The 13,447-nt window shown below is 32.2% G+C and overlaps 1 protein-coding gene and 1 long non-coding RNA gene across 3 annotated transcripts; both read right to left on the bottom strand.

The window, feature by feature from the left end:
* Positions 1-386: 386 nt before the first annotated feature.
* On the bottom strand, positions 387-3,299 carry LOC112762435 (uncharacterized). Of its 2 annotated transcripts, XR_011875781.1 has the most exons (5): positions 2,640-3,299; positions 1,893-2,152; positions 1,634-1,703; positions 1,104-1,562; positions 387-1,006 (listed from the first exon to the last, which is right to left on the bottom strand). It is a non-coding gene; the product is annotated as an uncharacterized lncRNA (long non-coding RNA). The 2 variants fall into 2 exon arrangements; XR_011875780.1 differs by lacking the exon at positions 2,640-3,299 and having other exon boundaries at positions 1,893-2,265.
* A 7,010-nt stretch (positions 3,300-10,309) lies between these two features.
* LOC112762995 (probable O-methyltransferase 3) lies at positions 10,310-13,123 on the bottom strand. The gene is made up of 2 exons (XM_025808780.2): positions 12,288-13,123; positions 10,310-11,278 (listed from the first exon to the last, which is right to left on the bottom strand). Exons 1-2 carry the CDS (start codon positions 13,029-13,031, stop codon positions 10,973-10,975), a joined length of 1,050 nt encoding a protein of 349 aa, XP_025664565.2. The 5' UTR covers positions 13,032-13,123; the 3' UTR covers positions 10,310-10,972.
* Positions 13,124-13,447: the final 324 nt, after the last annotated feature.

The following is a 13,447-nucleotide window of genomic DNA, read 5'->3' as shown; positions in this document are numbered from 1 at the left end:
ATTATATTCATCTGTGTTAACAGATTGCAAGCTTCTGTCTTTATTTTCTGACTCAATTTCTGTCTAGCTATATAAACACATACTGAAAAGGGTTCAACATAGACTCAGAATACAGTACATAAAAGAAACTAACCAATCCACCTCATAGTTAACTTGTCTTTCTATCAAAGTAAAGACCTCTGTTCATTGCATTTTTTGTTCATTCATTAAACACTAGCTTGCTATGCATGTGTGTGTGAAAAAAACTTACATTGAATTAACAGAATCAGACAACCAGTGGTTGTTGATAGTACATGGTAGAGTAAATGAACCATTTTTGTATGTGCTGATTTTTTAATAATTCAGCTAAATAGTCCTTTAAAGAAATTGGTTAAAATAGTGGAAAACATAAAAAAAAAGAAGCTTACAGTTAGTTAACATTTTTCATTAAAACTTTCTACATTTAAATATTTAATATGTTTAATAAGTGTTCTAATAAGACTTGAAATTTAAAAAATATGCAAAAAACAGCTCTCCCAGAATTAATTAAAACAAAAGCATGCATTAAGTCTCAAAAACCAAAGCATGCATTAAATCTCAAACTATCTGCACAGAAACGAAATTGCAATCCACCAAATCAATTATTTGAACAAAACCGGCTCAGAAGTACAATGGCATGCCTAAACAACCAAGAATCAATGAGCAGGAACATCTAGAAGCTCTGTTGTGCAATGCAACCTTCATCAATCACTAATCAAAGACCACAAGATACCATTTAACCCCAAATGACAAAATATGCAAGAAAAAAACAACTTGAAAAGCAATCCCAGCTAAAAAAGAGAAGAAATGTGAACCACTTGAAACTCAACTCCCAAATTTCTTAAGGAGGGAGGGAGTACCTTTTTCACCAGCATCACTGTCTTTACGCTTGAGAATCTTTCTCACATCTTTCCTTGTTAAAAATTTAAACATTGTCCTTTAGCAGAGAGGGAAGCTGAGTGTGGTGCTTGAAAGTTGCAAGCAAACCCTAGAAAGTTAGACCCCATAGTATTACTGGTTAAATACTTCAGCTAATTTTGCTATATTGCTCAAACAAGAAAACCAAATACAAAAACCTAGATAACCTTTTCCATGATGACGAGAAGCTGGCATCCTTGGAAGAACACAACTTTATATAATAATTCAGATCTGATCATCTATGATGGCTGATCAACAAAGCAACTTGAACTCCTCTTTCTCCTAATAATAGATTCATCTTATTGTTCCTTAGATTCTTTGAAGAGTGGCAACAATTCAAGTGAAGCAGTATTAGTGGTGTTAGTACTATTAGGCCTTTGATCCATTGAGCTTTCAGAAGATGTCAAAGAACTTTAAATTTCAAGTGAATACATGGCTCCTCTGTTCTGTTTCCTCTGCCCACAGCTCCCACTGAACCCTCCTCTTGTTTCTGTCAGTTCCGAAATCGGAGGAGATCCCGGGCTGCCATTGTTGATCATTCCTGCAAGTGTTTCTTGTGCCTTGTGTAGTATTGATTGCAAGTACTTCCCTTGTGCTTCAATCTTAAGCTGCAAATGTCTCTGCACCTGAAAAATCATTATCCATATTGATCTTTAACATATCCTTGTTATGCTTCAATTTTAATTTAGATACCTACCTCAATTTGCTCATAAAGTTTCTTCTACACCTCCATTTGCATTTGGAGAGCCTCAGCAATTTGCATGCTTCTGTTGAACAAAACATTTGATCAATGAAATTTTTTATACCAATTACAAAAGCATTCAACTAGTTTGATCAATTTTCTAACTATTATAATTATTACTCAGTCATCTCATTCTTATTATTATTTTATAGTTTAGAATTTAGACATAAACTAAAAGAACTTAGGCATATAACTTCCAACATCACAATCTTACCTGTTCACTGTGACCTTGTGAAAAGTACACAACTCAGCTTCCAACAGCTGGTAAAGAAACAAGGGGACCAGCACATGCATGCCAAAGTTCTGAATCCAAAACGCGTTTTTCTCTTGTAACCAAAGGCCCTCAAGTAACCATATGAAAGTCCATCAAAATCATTCATATGTTATAAAATCATATGCTTTTCTCCAAGACTATTTCGAAATGACCTTCCCTAGTTAACGGCTATTGCATAACCTAAGCAAACCGACGCATGCCTATGAAAGAACAATAATGTTTTGTTAAGATTTCTTTTTAATAAATGACTTCTAAGACTTTGAGAATTGCACTATCTTTTTTGGCGACAAATACCATCCCCAATTCCCATTAATTCCTCACTATTTCTAAAGTGATGTTATTAAAAGTTAATTTTGTTTCTTGACACCCCAAAAAGAAAAGTAATAAATAAAGTTAATTTTGTTTAGATAGTTTATAGATATATTATTTATTCAAAAACTTGTTTTCACAAACTGTTTTGGAAATGACATTAAGTTTAATTGTAGGTATTAATAGATAAAGTCATTTAGTTGAAGAATACCAAAGTAAATAGATATTGAGAGTTAAGATCTGGAAAATTGTAGGTATTAATAAAGTTTAATTGTGAAAGTAAAAGAATTGACTGAAATAAAGGTAAAGACAAAAAAAGACAACTAAGAGGAAGAGTGCAGAACACAAGAAGCATGTGAAGATGGCTAACTTGACCACCTTCAACCATGGAAGTGGAACCCAACACCCAGGTGGCTTAAACTGAATCCCCGTGCAGTCCCTCTTTTCTCCTGTAACCATATGATTATATACACAAAATTCTCAGCAACCAAAGTCCATCAAGATCTAAAAGAGAATAGCATTTTCACCCCCCTTAACACTGGTACGCAACAATAACTAGCTCCAAAACAGTGGAGAATAGAAAGGGAGATGAACAAGGAAGAATATGCAAACAAGAGTGTATACATAACATACCTTCCGGGGGTGGAGGACAAAAATCAGCTGAAGAAAGCTTATTTTTAGCAAAATTTCAAAACTAGAAAAAACCAAGCCAATCCCACACAGTCAATTACTAAAAACAAAAGCTCTTTAAGTAGACCCATTAAGTAGGAGCAAAATTCTCACAAGAAGAACCTCAGACCACAGAAAAATCCTTTTCTTCTCTCCTTTTCCGCTGCAAAATCTCATTCTTCTTACCTTTATAATTACCTTTACATCCATTAAGCAAGGCTAATAACAATTCATTCTTCCCTAAATTCCTTTTACTACTTGCCAAATAATAATGCAAATTTCTAATTACCTGTATATCACGAAATTTAGCTTCTTCAACAATCAATTTGGATGTTATTTCCGCTACAATGTTTGTACTTCTCCTCATATTTCTTGCTTAACAACTCTGCCTGTAAAATAGCAGCAACTGAGAGTTTATTCTCCAATTTCTTAAACTTAAAATTAAATGACATATTTAAAGACAAAAGGAGCATACCTCACATTTATCTGCAGATGGCCTTACTGTAATCTAATTGAGTTACATGAAATTTCTGAAACATTAAGGAAAAGAAAAAAAAAAGGTCACATTTCTCACTATTTTTGTATAAGTAGCTACTTCTCCCAATTTAGAATACGGAGGAGTGGAGCAGAACTCAACGCGAGAGAACGAAGAACAAGGTGCGAGCAAAAGAATATAGCGGAGCAGAGCAAACCTTGGCGCGAGCAGAAGAACATGGTGGAGCAAAGCAGAACTCGATGCGAGGAGAAGAACACAGCGGAGCAGAAGAACACGGCGGAGTAGAGCAGAACTCGGCAGAGCAGAGAGAAATGCAGAATGCGCACATCAGTGTTGTGAAATTGGGGAAATTGTGTTAGGGTTGGGGTTAGGGATTTAGGTTATTCATGATTTTGATTATGAACGCCGTCCAAGCGTTCGTCTGGGAGAGATCGGAGACCAACGCGCCTCCGCAATCAACCATGAAACTCACGCGCCGCCCGAGCAAGCCTCCATGGAGCTGGCGCATCCACTCGAAAGAACCTTCCAGGACAAACTCGAAGGCTCGATCCCTAACGGCGGTGAAGAAATCACTGAATTCGGTAACAAATGAGGTAAATCGAAGCGAGCCACAACATGAACAAAGCATATGAGATCGAATTTCGCTCCTCAAACCACAATAACAACAGCAGCAGCAAAAAGAGAAAACAACAACAAGGACAACAGAGAAGAAGAAAGAAGAGTATCACGATTTAGTAACAGGAGTGAACCAGGTGATGAATGTATGCTGTGCTGCTTAAAATATTTAGAGGGAAGCGTAAAATTTTAAAAGAAAATATTGAATTATTTTAGGCAACGATTATAATGAGAAGTCTATTAAAAAATTAAAAGCATCCTTCGTAAAGGGTAATATATGAAGACCATAAGCGTTGCTTGATTAATTTACTAAAGTAACGCTTTTTACATGTTTTCTAATTGATCAAAGAGAACGCTTATGACACGTTAGTTAATAAAAAGTTACAATAGCCTTATTCTTTTGCAATAAATTTTAAAAGTTGTTTTTGATTGTTATAGACAACATTTTTTAAGTGTTGTTTATATTATATGTTGCAATAATTCAAAAATGTTGTAATAAAATCTAAATATAATTAAAAAATAAATGAAAAGATTTTAATTTTTTGTCAATAATTTATTTCTTACAAAAATTATTAGAACACTTGTCAACAAATAACTTATATCTATGAAATGTTTAAATAAGTTTGAACCAAATCTGGAAGTACTAGTAGGACATGAAAATAGATGTATTTTTTCAACAAAATGGGGGCATTTTCCACAAAATCAGTATTGACAAAACAACACTTCACACATTTCATATTATAAAAGCATTAATGTCTTTTAAGAAGCCAAAGATTTTTCTCCAGATTAGAACCATGGTTTTGTCTAGTTCATATCTTCGATATGTGTGGCCATTACTTAGGCCATATCCTTCTCTGGAGCTCTGGGCCAGCTCATTAATTAGTAATAAATGTCTATTTCATTCAGGATTAGGTTGAGTGTATATTAATCGTAGGTGAATTTTATGATGTCTATAATTTAGTATTTAATTTTTATTTAATTTATTTGTTGTAGTAATTTTTAAATATTTAATAATTATTTATTTTTATATTTTTAAAATTAAATATTAATTTTTAATTATTTTAATAAGTTAGACAAATATTTTTAGATACCATAACAATCCCCTTATTCGTAAGACAGATGAACCACAAACATAATTAATGTTAAAAGTGTTTTTATTCTGACCAAAAAAAAGTGTTTTTCACACACAAAATTGATGTTAAAAGTGTTTTTATTTTGACAAAAAAAAGTGGTTTTATTTGTATGTTATAATAGTCATATATAATTCAACTTTATTTGTCTCTTGATGTTATAATTTATTCAACTTGTGTGACCGACAATTTCAATATCATCATCGCAGACCTATATATATTTGGTAATATAATGGAAAATGTTAATATTTATCAGGGTTTAAAATTGATTAAATATTAATTAAAAATAATAAATTTTGTTAGTGATACGATAATATATTTTTTTTAATTAGCCAAATTATAGTATACTTTACGTACGTATATTCTATAACAAGATTAAAAATACATAAATTTAAAATGTATAAATAATTTATTAAATACATACATCTGGTCACTTATTAAAATAATATTTATTTTAATTATTTTTATCACGTTTTGTAATACTTTAGGAGCGTTTTCTTCTTATCGAACGTAGGAATATTTCTGTTAGCGTTTTTAAAAATTAGGAACAATTTTAATTGTTCACCCAGTAAATAAAAATATCGTCGATACTATTACTATAAAAATTTTATAATTGTCTTTATATAAAAATATTTTTTTTATTATTAGATCATAAATTGTATGATTTTGATTTTGATGTGATAAAAATATTATTTTTTTAAAGTGTTGCTAAACAAACAAAATACATTTTTAACATTAAAATCTTCATAAAAAAATATTTTTAGCATCTTTGTTTGAGTATGTGCCTAAAATTATTAGTTGAACTAATAAACTCAAACAAAAAAAATTAGCAAAATGACTTATCCATGTAACACTACCATTAGGAATGACTACACTATTATTCGAATTTGTTAGTACCCATCCCTTCTTTATTTGGTTGAGACAGGTAATTATCCTATTCAATGCAGGATATATTTTTTGTGGAATGGAATATTGGGTGAGGTGAGTCGAGGTCGGGTTTAGAAAATATTTATCCCAAAATGTATATAAAACTAAAATTTTAAGCTAACTATTCAAATCAATTTCTGAAATTTTTAAAATCAAACACTTTAGCCTATTAAGTTTTAAAATACATAAAACGAGTTAAGTCTTAAAGTAGTTCCTAAAGTTACACTCGAGTCTCAAAGTAATCCCTGAAATTAATAATTACCCAAATTTATCCTCGAAGTTGCACTGTAGAACTCACAGTAGTCCATGAGGCATTTTCCGTTCATCAAAACCTTAAAACGACGTCGTTTTGAAAAAAGAAAGAAAAAAAAGAAGAAAAAAGAAGCGTAGAAAAACGTCGTCGTTCTATATTAAAAAAAAAAGCAATCCCCTTCTTCAACTTTTCAACTCTGTTCTTCTTCTTCTTCTTCAACTCTGTTCTTTTTCTTCTCTTCAACAGTTCACAAAAATAAAAACCAACAACACAAAATATCACCAAAAGAACTAGCATTAGTCAGAAAAGATCAATCAACTTAAATAGAAAGCATCAATCAACCTAAACAGCAACAAGCACAAACAATAGCAACAATAAAAAAACCAATAATAATTTTAGAATAGAAAACAACTAAAATTAACCATTGTTGTTATATTGAAACAGGATCAGCAGCAACAATCACCTAGACATTAAAGAACAATGATTGAATAACTAAAAAAATTAAAAAAAAAAATCATGACTGAGAGAGAGAGAACTGTGCCAGAGGAGAGAAGAGGGAGGCAGAGAAAAACAGAGCGGAGATGGAGGCTGGCGAGCGGCGCAACGATGACAGAGAAGATTGAGGCTTTGTGCCTCTGCTTCTACTGTGTTTAAGTGTGAGAGACTAGGTTAGAGTGGGATGAATGGTGCGGCACTGAAACGGAGGTAGGCGAGAGGCGGCGATAGCGAGGGTTGACGAGAGCTCTTGTGAATGCGAGAGTATGGTTGGAGAAGGGGAGGGCGTCAGGTTAGGAAGAAGAAGGGGAATGGGAAGGACCTCAGGTTGGGGAAGTAGAAGAGGAAGGGGAAGGAGTAGGGCGTCAGGTTGGGGAAGTAGATGGGAAAGGGGAAGGGTTGGGGGAGGGAAAGGGGACGGGTTGGGGATGGAGAAGGGGAAAGGGGAAGGTTGGGGGAGGGAAAGGGGACGGGTTGGGGATGGGGATGGGGAAGGGAACGGGTTTGGAATTAGGAGAGCGGGGGGGGGGGGGGAGGAGGGGATGTTTTGCTACGCTTCTTTTTTATTTTTTTTTCAAAACGACGTCATTTTAAACTTTCGATGAACGAAAAATGCCTCAAGGACTACTATGAGTCTCGGAGTGCAACTTCGAGGATAAATTTGGGTAATTATTAATTTCAAGGATTACTTTGAGGCTCGAGTGCAACTTCAGGGATTACTTTGAGACTTAACTCATACATAAAGCACACTGCAAGAAAAATGTTGAATACCGTTGGATTTAACGTCGGACGTTAGCGGCAGGTTTGCCGTCAGATTTACTAGCAGATTTGACAATAAATTTGTCGGATAAAAAGTTATCGTTGGATTTGATTTTCCGACGGTATATTCGCCAGTAATAATTGAAGAAAAAATAAGAAAAATTGGCTTTGGTGCAAACCTATCAATAATCCACAAACAAACCAATATGGCAATATATATTAAAACTTCTAAAGCAAATAACCATAATATATAGAGATTTTTTAAAAATTTTGGCAGAGTTTCATCTATAATTGGAATGCGCCACAAGCTCTATCCATCAACAGAAAATTTAAATAGCACCAAACGTCAACAATCAATGAATAACAGGGAATAATAAATAAGCAACATCTATAAATCCACTAAACTAGAATCAATAATCAGACACTTTCAACATATAGAATCAATAATCCGTCACTGGAGGCAGCGTCGTCGAGACATTCGGCTGTTGAGCGGATGGAGGCGTTGTCATCGTCGTAGACGCAGGGACGTAGTTGGGGTTAGAGACCATGATGAATGATTGATTCGATGCACCCGCAACCTGTGACGTCACAGGGGTATGTAGTCGAAGTAGAGGGAGAGGATCCAGAATTCCCAAGGGTACCGACAGAAACTCTCCCTCTACCACAACCATGACCCTGATCCGCAACACCACTACCTGTCATCATGTTTGCAAAGAGCATACCAATTAGAAATGTACTAAACATATTCACAACATCATTCAAACTGCTTAATCAAGCTCAGTACCGTAAGTTCAGAACTAAATAAGGAACACAAATCCGCCAATATTCTAATTAAAATTAAAACTACACAAGTTCAGTACCCTAAGTTCAGAATTTTAGAAAATCATAAGTTCAAAACAAGTTCAGTATCCTAAGTTCATAACTAAATAAGGAACAGAAATCAGAACATGTTCTAATTAAGATTGAAACTAAACAAGTTCAGTACCTTAAATTCAAAATTTTAGAAAATCCTAAGTTCAAAACAAGTTCAGCACCTTAAGTTTAAAACTAAATAAGGAACACAAATCCGCCAATATTCTAATTAAAATTAAAACTACACAAGTTCAATATCCTAAATTCAGAATTTTAGAAAATCATAAGCTCAAAACAAGTTCAGTACCCTAATTTCATAACTAAATATGAAATAGAAATAAGAACATGTTTTAATTAAAATTGAAACTAAACAAGCTTAGTACCCTAAGTTCAGAACTAAATAATCAACAATAATCAAAAGTCTCAAAATAGCAAATAAACCTAATAAATTATATCAACAAATCAGAATTCTAAAAAAATCCTAACATCAGAAACATTACCTGAAGAAGAGCACTAGAGGTGAGAAGAAGAAGTAGCGTAAGCGATGACAGCAACAACGGCATTGGTGTGCAACAGAAGCAGCGGCGTTGGCGGCAGCGGTAATAGCGGTAGCAGCTCCTTCAACATCCAATAGCTACAATGGTAACAGCGAACGAGGAGTAGCTCTCAGAGAGGAAGGACTGTCGGGGAGATGAGAGGGGGTAGAGAGAGAGTGGGAGGTGAGAGGGTTAAAGAGAGAGATAAATTCGAACGAGGGGGAAGAGGTTTCACACTTCAATTTTACGACATAATTACCATAAAATAATTTCGACGGTAAACCATTGTGGGTCACCAAAACACAGTATCTCATTAGGAGGGTTTACCGTCGGAAAAATTCGACTGTAATTCTGACCCTAAAGGACGCGCCAATTTCTTTTTGTTTTCCTCCAGTTATTACTAGCGAATTTACTGTCAGAAACATAAATCCACTAGTAATCATTCAACCATTCGAATTCGACGCCTTTACTGCCGGTAAATCCGTCACTACTCTGTGATGCTAAATCTGACAGTACTTAGCATTTTTCTTATAGTGATATCTTAAGTTAATGATTAAATAATATTATTTCTTATGACAGTTTAAATTAATAAATAAAATTATCTTTTAGTATATATGTCGATATATTTTTATTCTTTATTTATTATATATTTTTTAATAATATTTTATTATTCTGATTAATAAAAATGTTATAAGACATTGACTTTTGAAAAAAATTAAAAACATTCTAATGGACTATTTTAAAATTTTTAAAATTTTTTAAAAACTGTTTTAAGATTTTTTAAATTCTTTAGAATTGTTTTTGTACTTCACCCGTGGAGACTAATTTGTTCAACTCACATATGTAGACATTTAATGGTCACATATGTAAGTTAACGTTTTATGACAGTAGTCACTATTAGTGGCTAATAGAAAAGGATTATATTGTCTAACAAAATAAATATTGAGACTGTTTTATGTTTCTTGAAAATATGAAGGACTAAAATGTCTGATTTTAAAAATTTTAAATATTGATTTAGGTAATTATTTTTTTAAATTTTATAAAAATATTTTTGGTGATTGTCCATACATTTTTTCAACCTGTTTTAAGTTTTAATGGTGACTAATAGATTCAATCTATACCTACTACTATTATATTTGAACTAATGACTATCGCTGTATAAAAATAATACTCTAACCACTGTGTTAAGTAAATCAATTTTTTTTTACGAAAAATAGATTATAAAAAAAAGAGAATACCCATTTTATTAGATCAATGGATTATAAAAGAAATATTAAATATATTCAATAACAAGGCGATATCAATAAAAAAGAATATGGTCACGAAATATTCATCTCGATAAGAATTTTTAAATATAATATGACTACTAATATTTATTACACTCCACATCAGTCACCTCTTCAAGGCAAATCAACCCTCAAGTGAAAAACAAAAAGATCACGGTCTAGCTAGGTGTAGAAACAGATATCATTAATATAAATTTTATACTAGTAAATCATACAAGAATAACTTTATTATTACAAAGTTCAAATCTGTTTGTAGCCATTAGTAAACAGAATCCTGGTTCCATCTCGTTCATTATTTTCCAACTAGTGTTCATGCTAACATTTTTGAAAAGGAAAAGTTACAAATGATTCACATGAACTTTGTCTTATGTGCAAATTGGATTATATTTCTTTAAATGTACAATTTCACATGTTGAAACTGTCAAACGGTATGTATAAAAAGAACAATTCTTCTAACTGCTTCTTTTGAAAATTACCCGTTCTCTAGTGTTTTATTTATTACAAATCATTTATTAATGGAAATTAAGGATAAACTTTGAGGGAAAAAAACAAAAAGGCCTTTATTTTATAATTTGAGAAAACTTTAAATAATTGAATTTGACATTTCAAAGGTTTGAGAGTCTAAAAATCACACATAAATCAATGTTTATAATAAAAATCATTTGCAATTTTTTCCTTTTCAAAAATGAGTTATTATGGGTAGACCTCAATAACAGACCTCATACCTAAAACTGGAATTATCTTATAGTCACTGAATCCGGCAGAGAAGAACAACTTGGCCCATTCTTTTTCACTTCTCTCCTTTCCGGCAGCCATAACCAACATGAGCAAGTCAAAGAAGAGTTGCGTTTCCACTAATTCAGGATCTTCCTTCTCATCTTCCTGAACTACCATGTCTATAATGATCAATTTCCCTTCTTTGCCTTTGCTCAGAATTGCTTCATTGCTTTTCTTCAATATGTTAATGCATTCTTTATCATTCCAGTCATGCAAAATCCCCTGATTTATTATTCAACGTACCATTCATTAGAATCAATTTGAGGAAACTAAATAAAATTTTCTTTTTATTCATCTTAATCTTTGCATAATAAATTTTCGTCTATATTTTTCTTTTTCTTCATACAAGGTTAAAATTCAAGTTTCTGTATTTAATATTGTTTTGATGCTTATAACACAAAGAAAAAAACGTGATATTAAAAATGTTATATGTACATATAAAAAGAAATTAAATCAGCACTCATAAAATTAAAATACATATTTGATATTAATGAAAAAAATTTATTATGTTATTATTTAAAAAAATTGCTTATTTTGTTATGACATATTTGATTATTTAACAATGTTAGATTTGATTATTCTAGTGTCTCATAATAAAAAATATATATATAAAAGAACATATAATATAATATAATAATATACATATATTATAATTAATTTAGTAGCTGATTTTTTTATATTTGTGGAGTATTTTGAAATAACCACTAAAAAAATCATTTGACAATATTATACTAACCTTTAAAATTCTTAGTTATATATATGATATTAGGATCTATAATTTTTATTAATATTAATCAATATTTTGGACTAATATTTTATTTTTATATTATTAAAATTTAAAATTCTGAATTTAAAATTTAATATAAAAATATCTTTTGTTGGCCAAGTGTTAGTCGAAATTTTATTAGTCATGTAATATTTTTATATGAGAAGTGCTAGGGGCTAGCACTTTTGTTAAATTATAGCCATCACTTAACCATCAAAAGGAAATTGAATGATTCTACACTATTAGATACAATCTCACCCCATTAAAAATATCATTGATGGCTAATTAATGGCTAAAAACCATAAAATCAGTTGGTCCTCTAGACTTTATCCTATTTGTATATTATTGGTGGTGAGGAAAAAAGATTCTTTTTTTCTTGTAATATAAATACGATTATGTAACCTACATTATTTATATAGAGCTCATAAAATAAAGAGCAACATGCATTTAATATAGTTTTTTTACCTTCATCAAAACAGCATCCGCAGGAGGAATGGCCTCAAACATGTTCCCTCCAACATATTTAAGGTTGTCACTTCCTTCCAAGTCAGCAACAACATGTGGCTGATCAAGCACAGTGCACTCCAACTGTGGGAATGATTTGGCAATGGCCTTTGCAAGAGTTCCATTGCCTCCACCAACATCAACCAATGATTCCAATCCCTCAAACACACCTTTGCACTTCTCAATCACCATTTCGCTAATGAATCTAGCATCACTTGCCATGGCATCATTGATCAAATGATTGAGCCTAGGTTCACGGCCACCATACTCCCATACCATTATCCCATGCTCTGTTTCAAACGGCGTAGGATCTTCATTTTTGTACCATGTTGACAACTTGTTCCATGGATTTGTCAAAATTGGATCAAGCGAGTTAACAAAGAAAGTCCTTATACTTAAGGGGTGTTCCTTAAGTAACAACATAGACGAATCAGTTAGAACATACCCAATTTCGATCTCATTATTGTTATCGGCCACATTTGTCGTTGCGAAGAAGTCGGAATGTGTCAAGATTCTTATCAAGCGATGGATGAAGGTGGTTTTTGAAGGGTGAATTTGCAATGAAGCAATGAGTTGTGAGAGTGACATGGGTTTTCCATGTTTGTGTATGGTTTCAAATATGTCTAAGTCAACGGCACATTTAAGGGAAACAGTGTTCACAAAACTATACATATGATTCCATATGTGGCATTGAGCTTTAAGCATATTGTTAGCTTGCTCTCCACTTTGGAATCCCCAACTCTTTTGGCTTTCAGCTATGTTATCTTGTGGTATGGAATATGGATACACTCTAGTTACATTAAGGGTCCTTTATTTATAAGCATTCCAAATTATGATAATTCCACCACTACAACTACAGCATTATTTGGTTGGTGAAAACCATACGTATTAGTTTGAACCTGAAAGCATATAATTATTAGATTAATGTAGAAATTTTTGAATAAGTGGAAGAGTAGAGTTTGGACTTATTGACGGGTTAGATATATAATGAAGAATAGAAGCAATTAGTATTTTTTATAGTACCTACTTGACTATCTGCTTTTAAAGATACAAAGTTCAATTTGAGTTCCAAAAATGCATGTTATGAAACTATTTATATGTTAATTGTATTGCAAATATAA

Source organism: Arachis hypogaea, chromosome 17 (genome assembly GCF_003086295.3).
Source record: "Arachis hypogaea cultivar Tifrunner chromosome 17, arahy.Tifrunner.gnm2.J5K5, whole genome shotgun sequence".
Taxonomy (NCBI): domain Eukaryota; kingdom Viridiplantae; phylum Streptophyta; class Magnoliopsida; order Fabales; family Fabaceae; genus Arachis; species Arachis hypogaea.
This window is presented reverse-complemented; position numbering and strand designations above follow the sequence as displayed.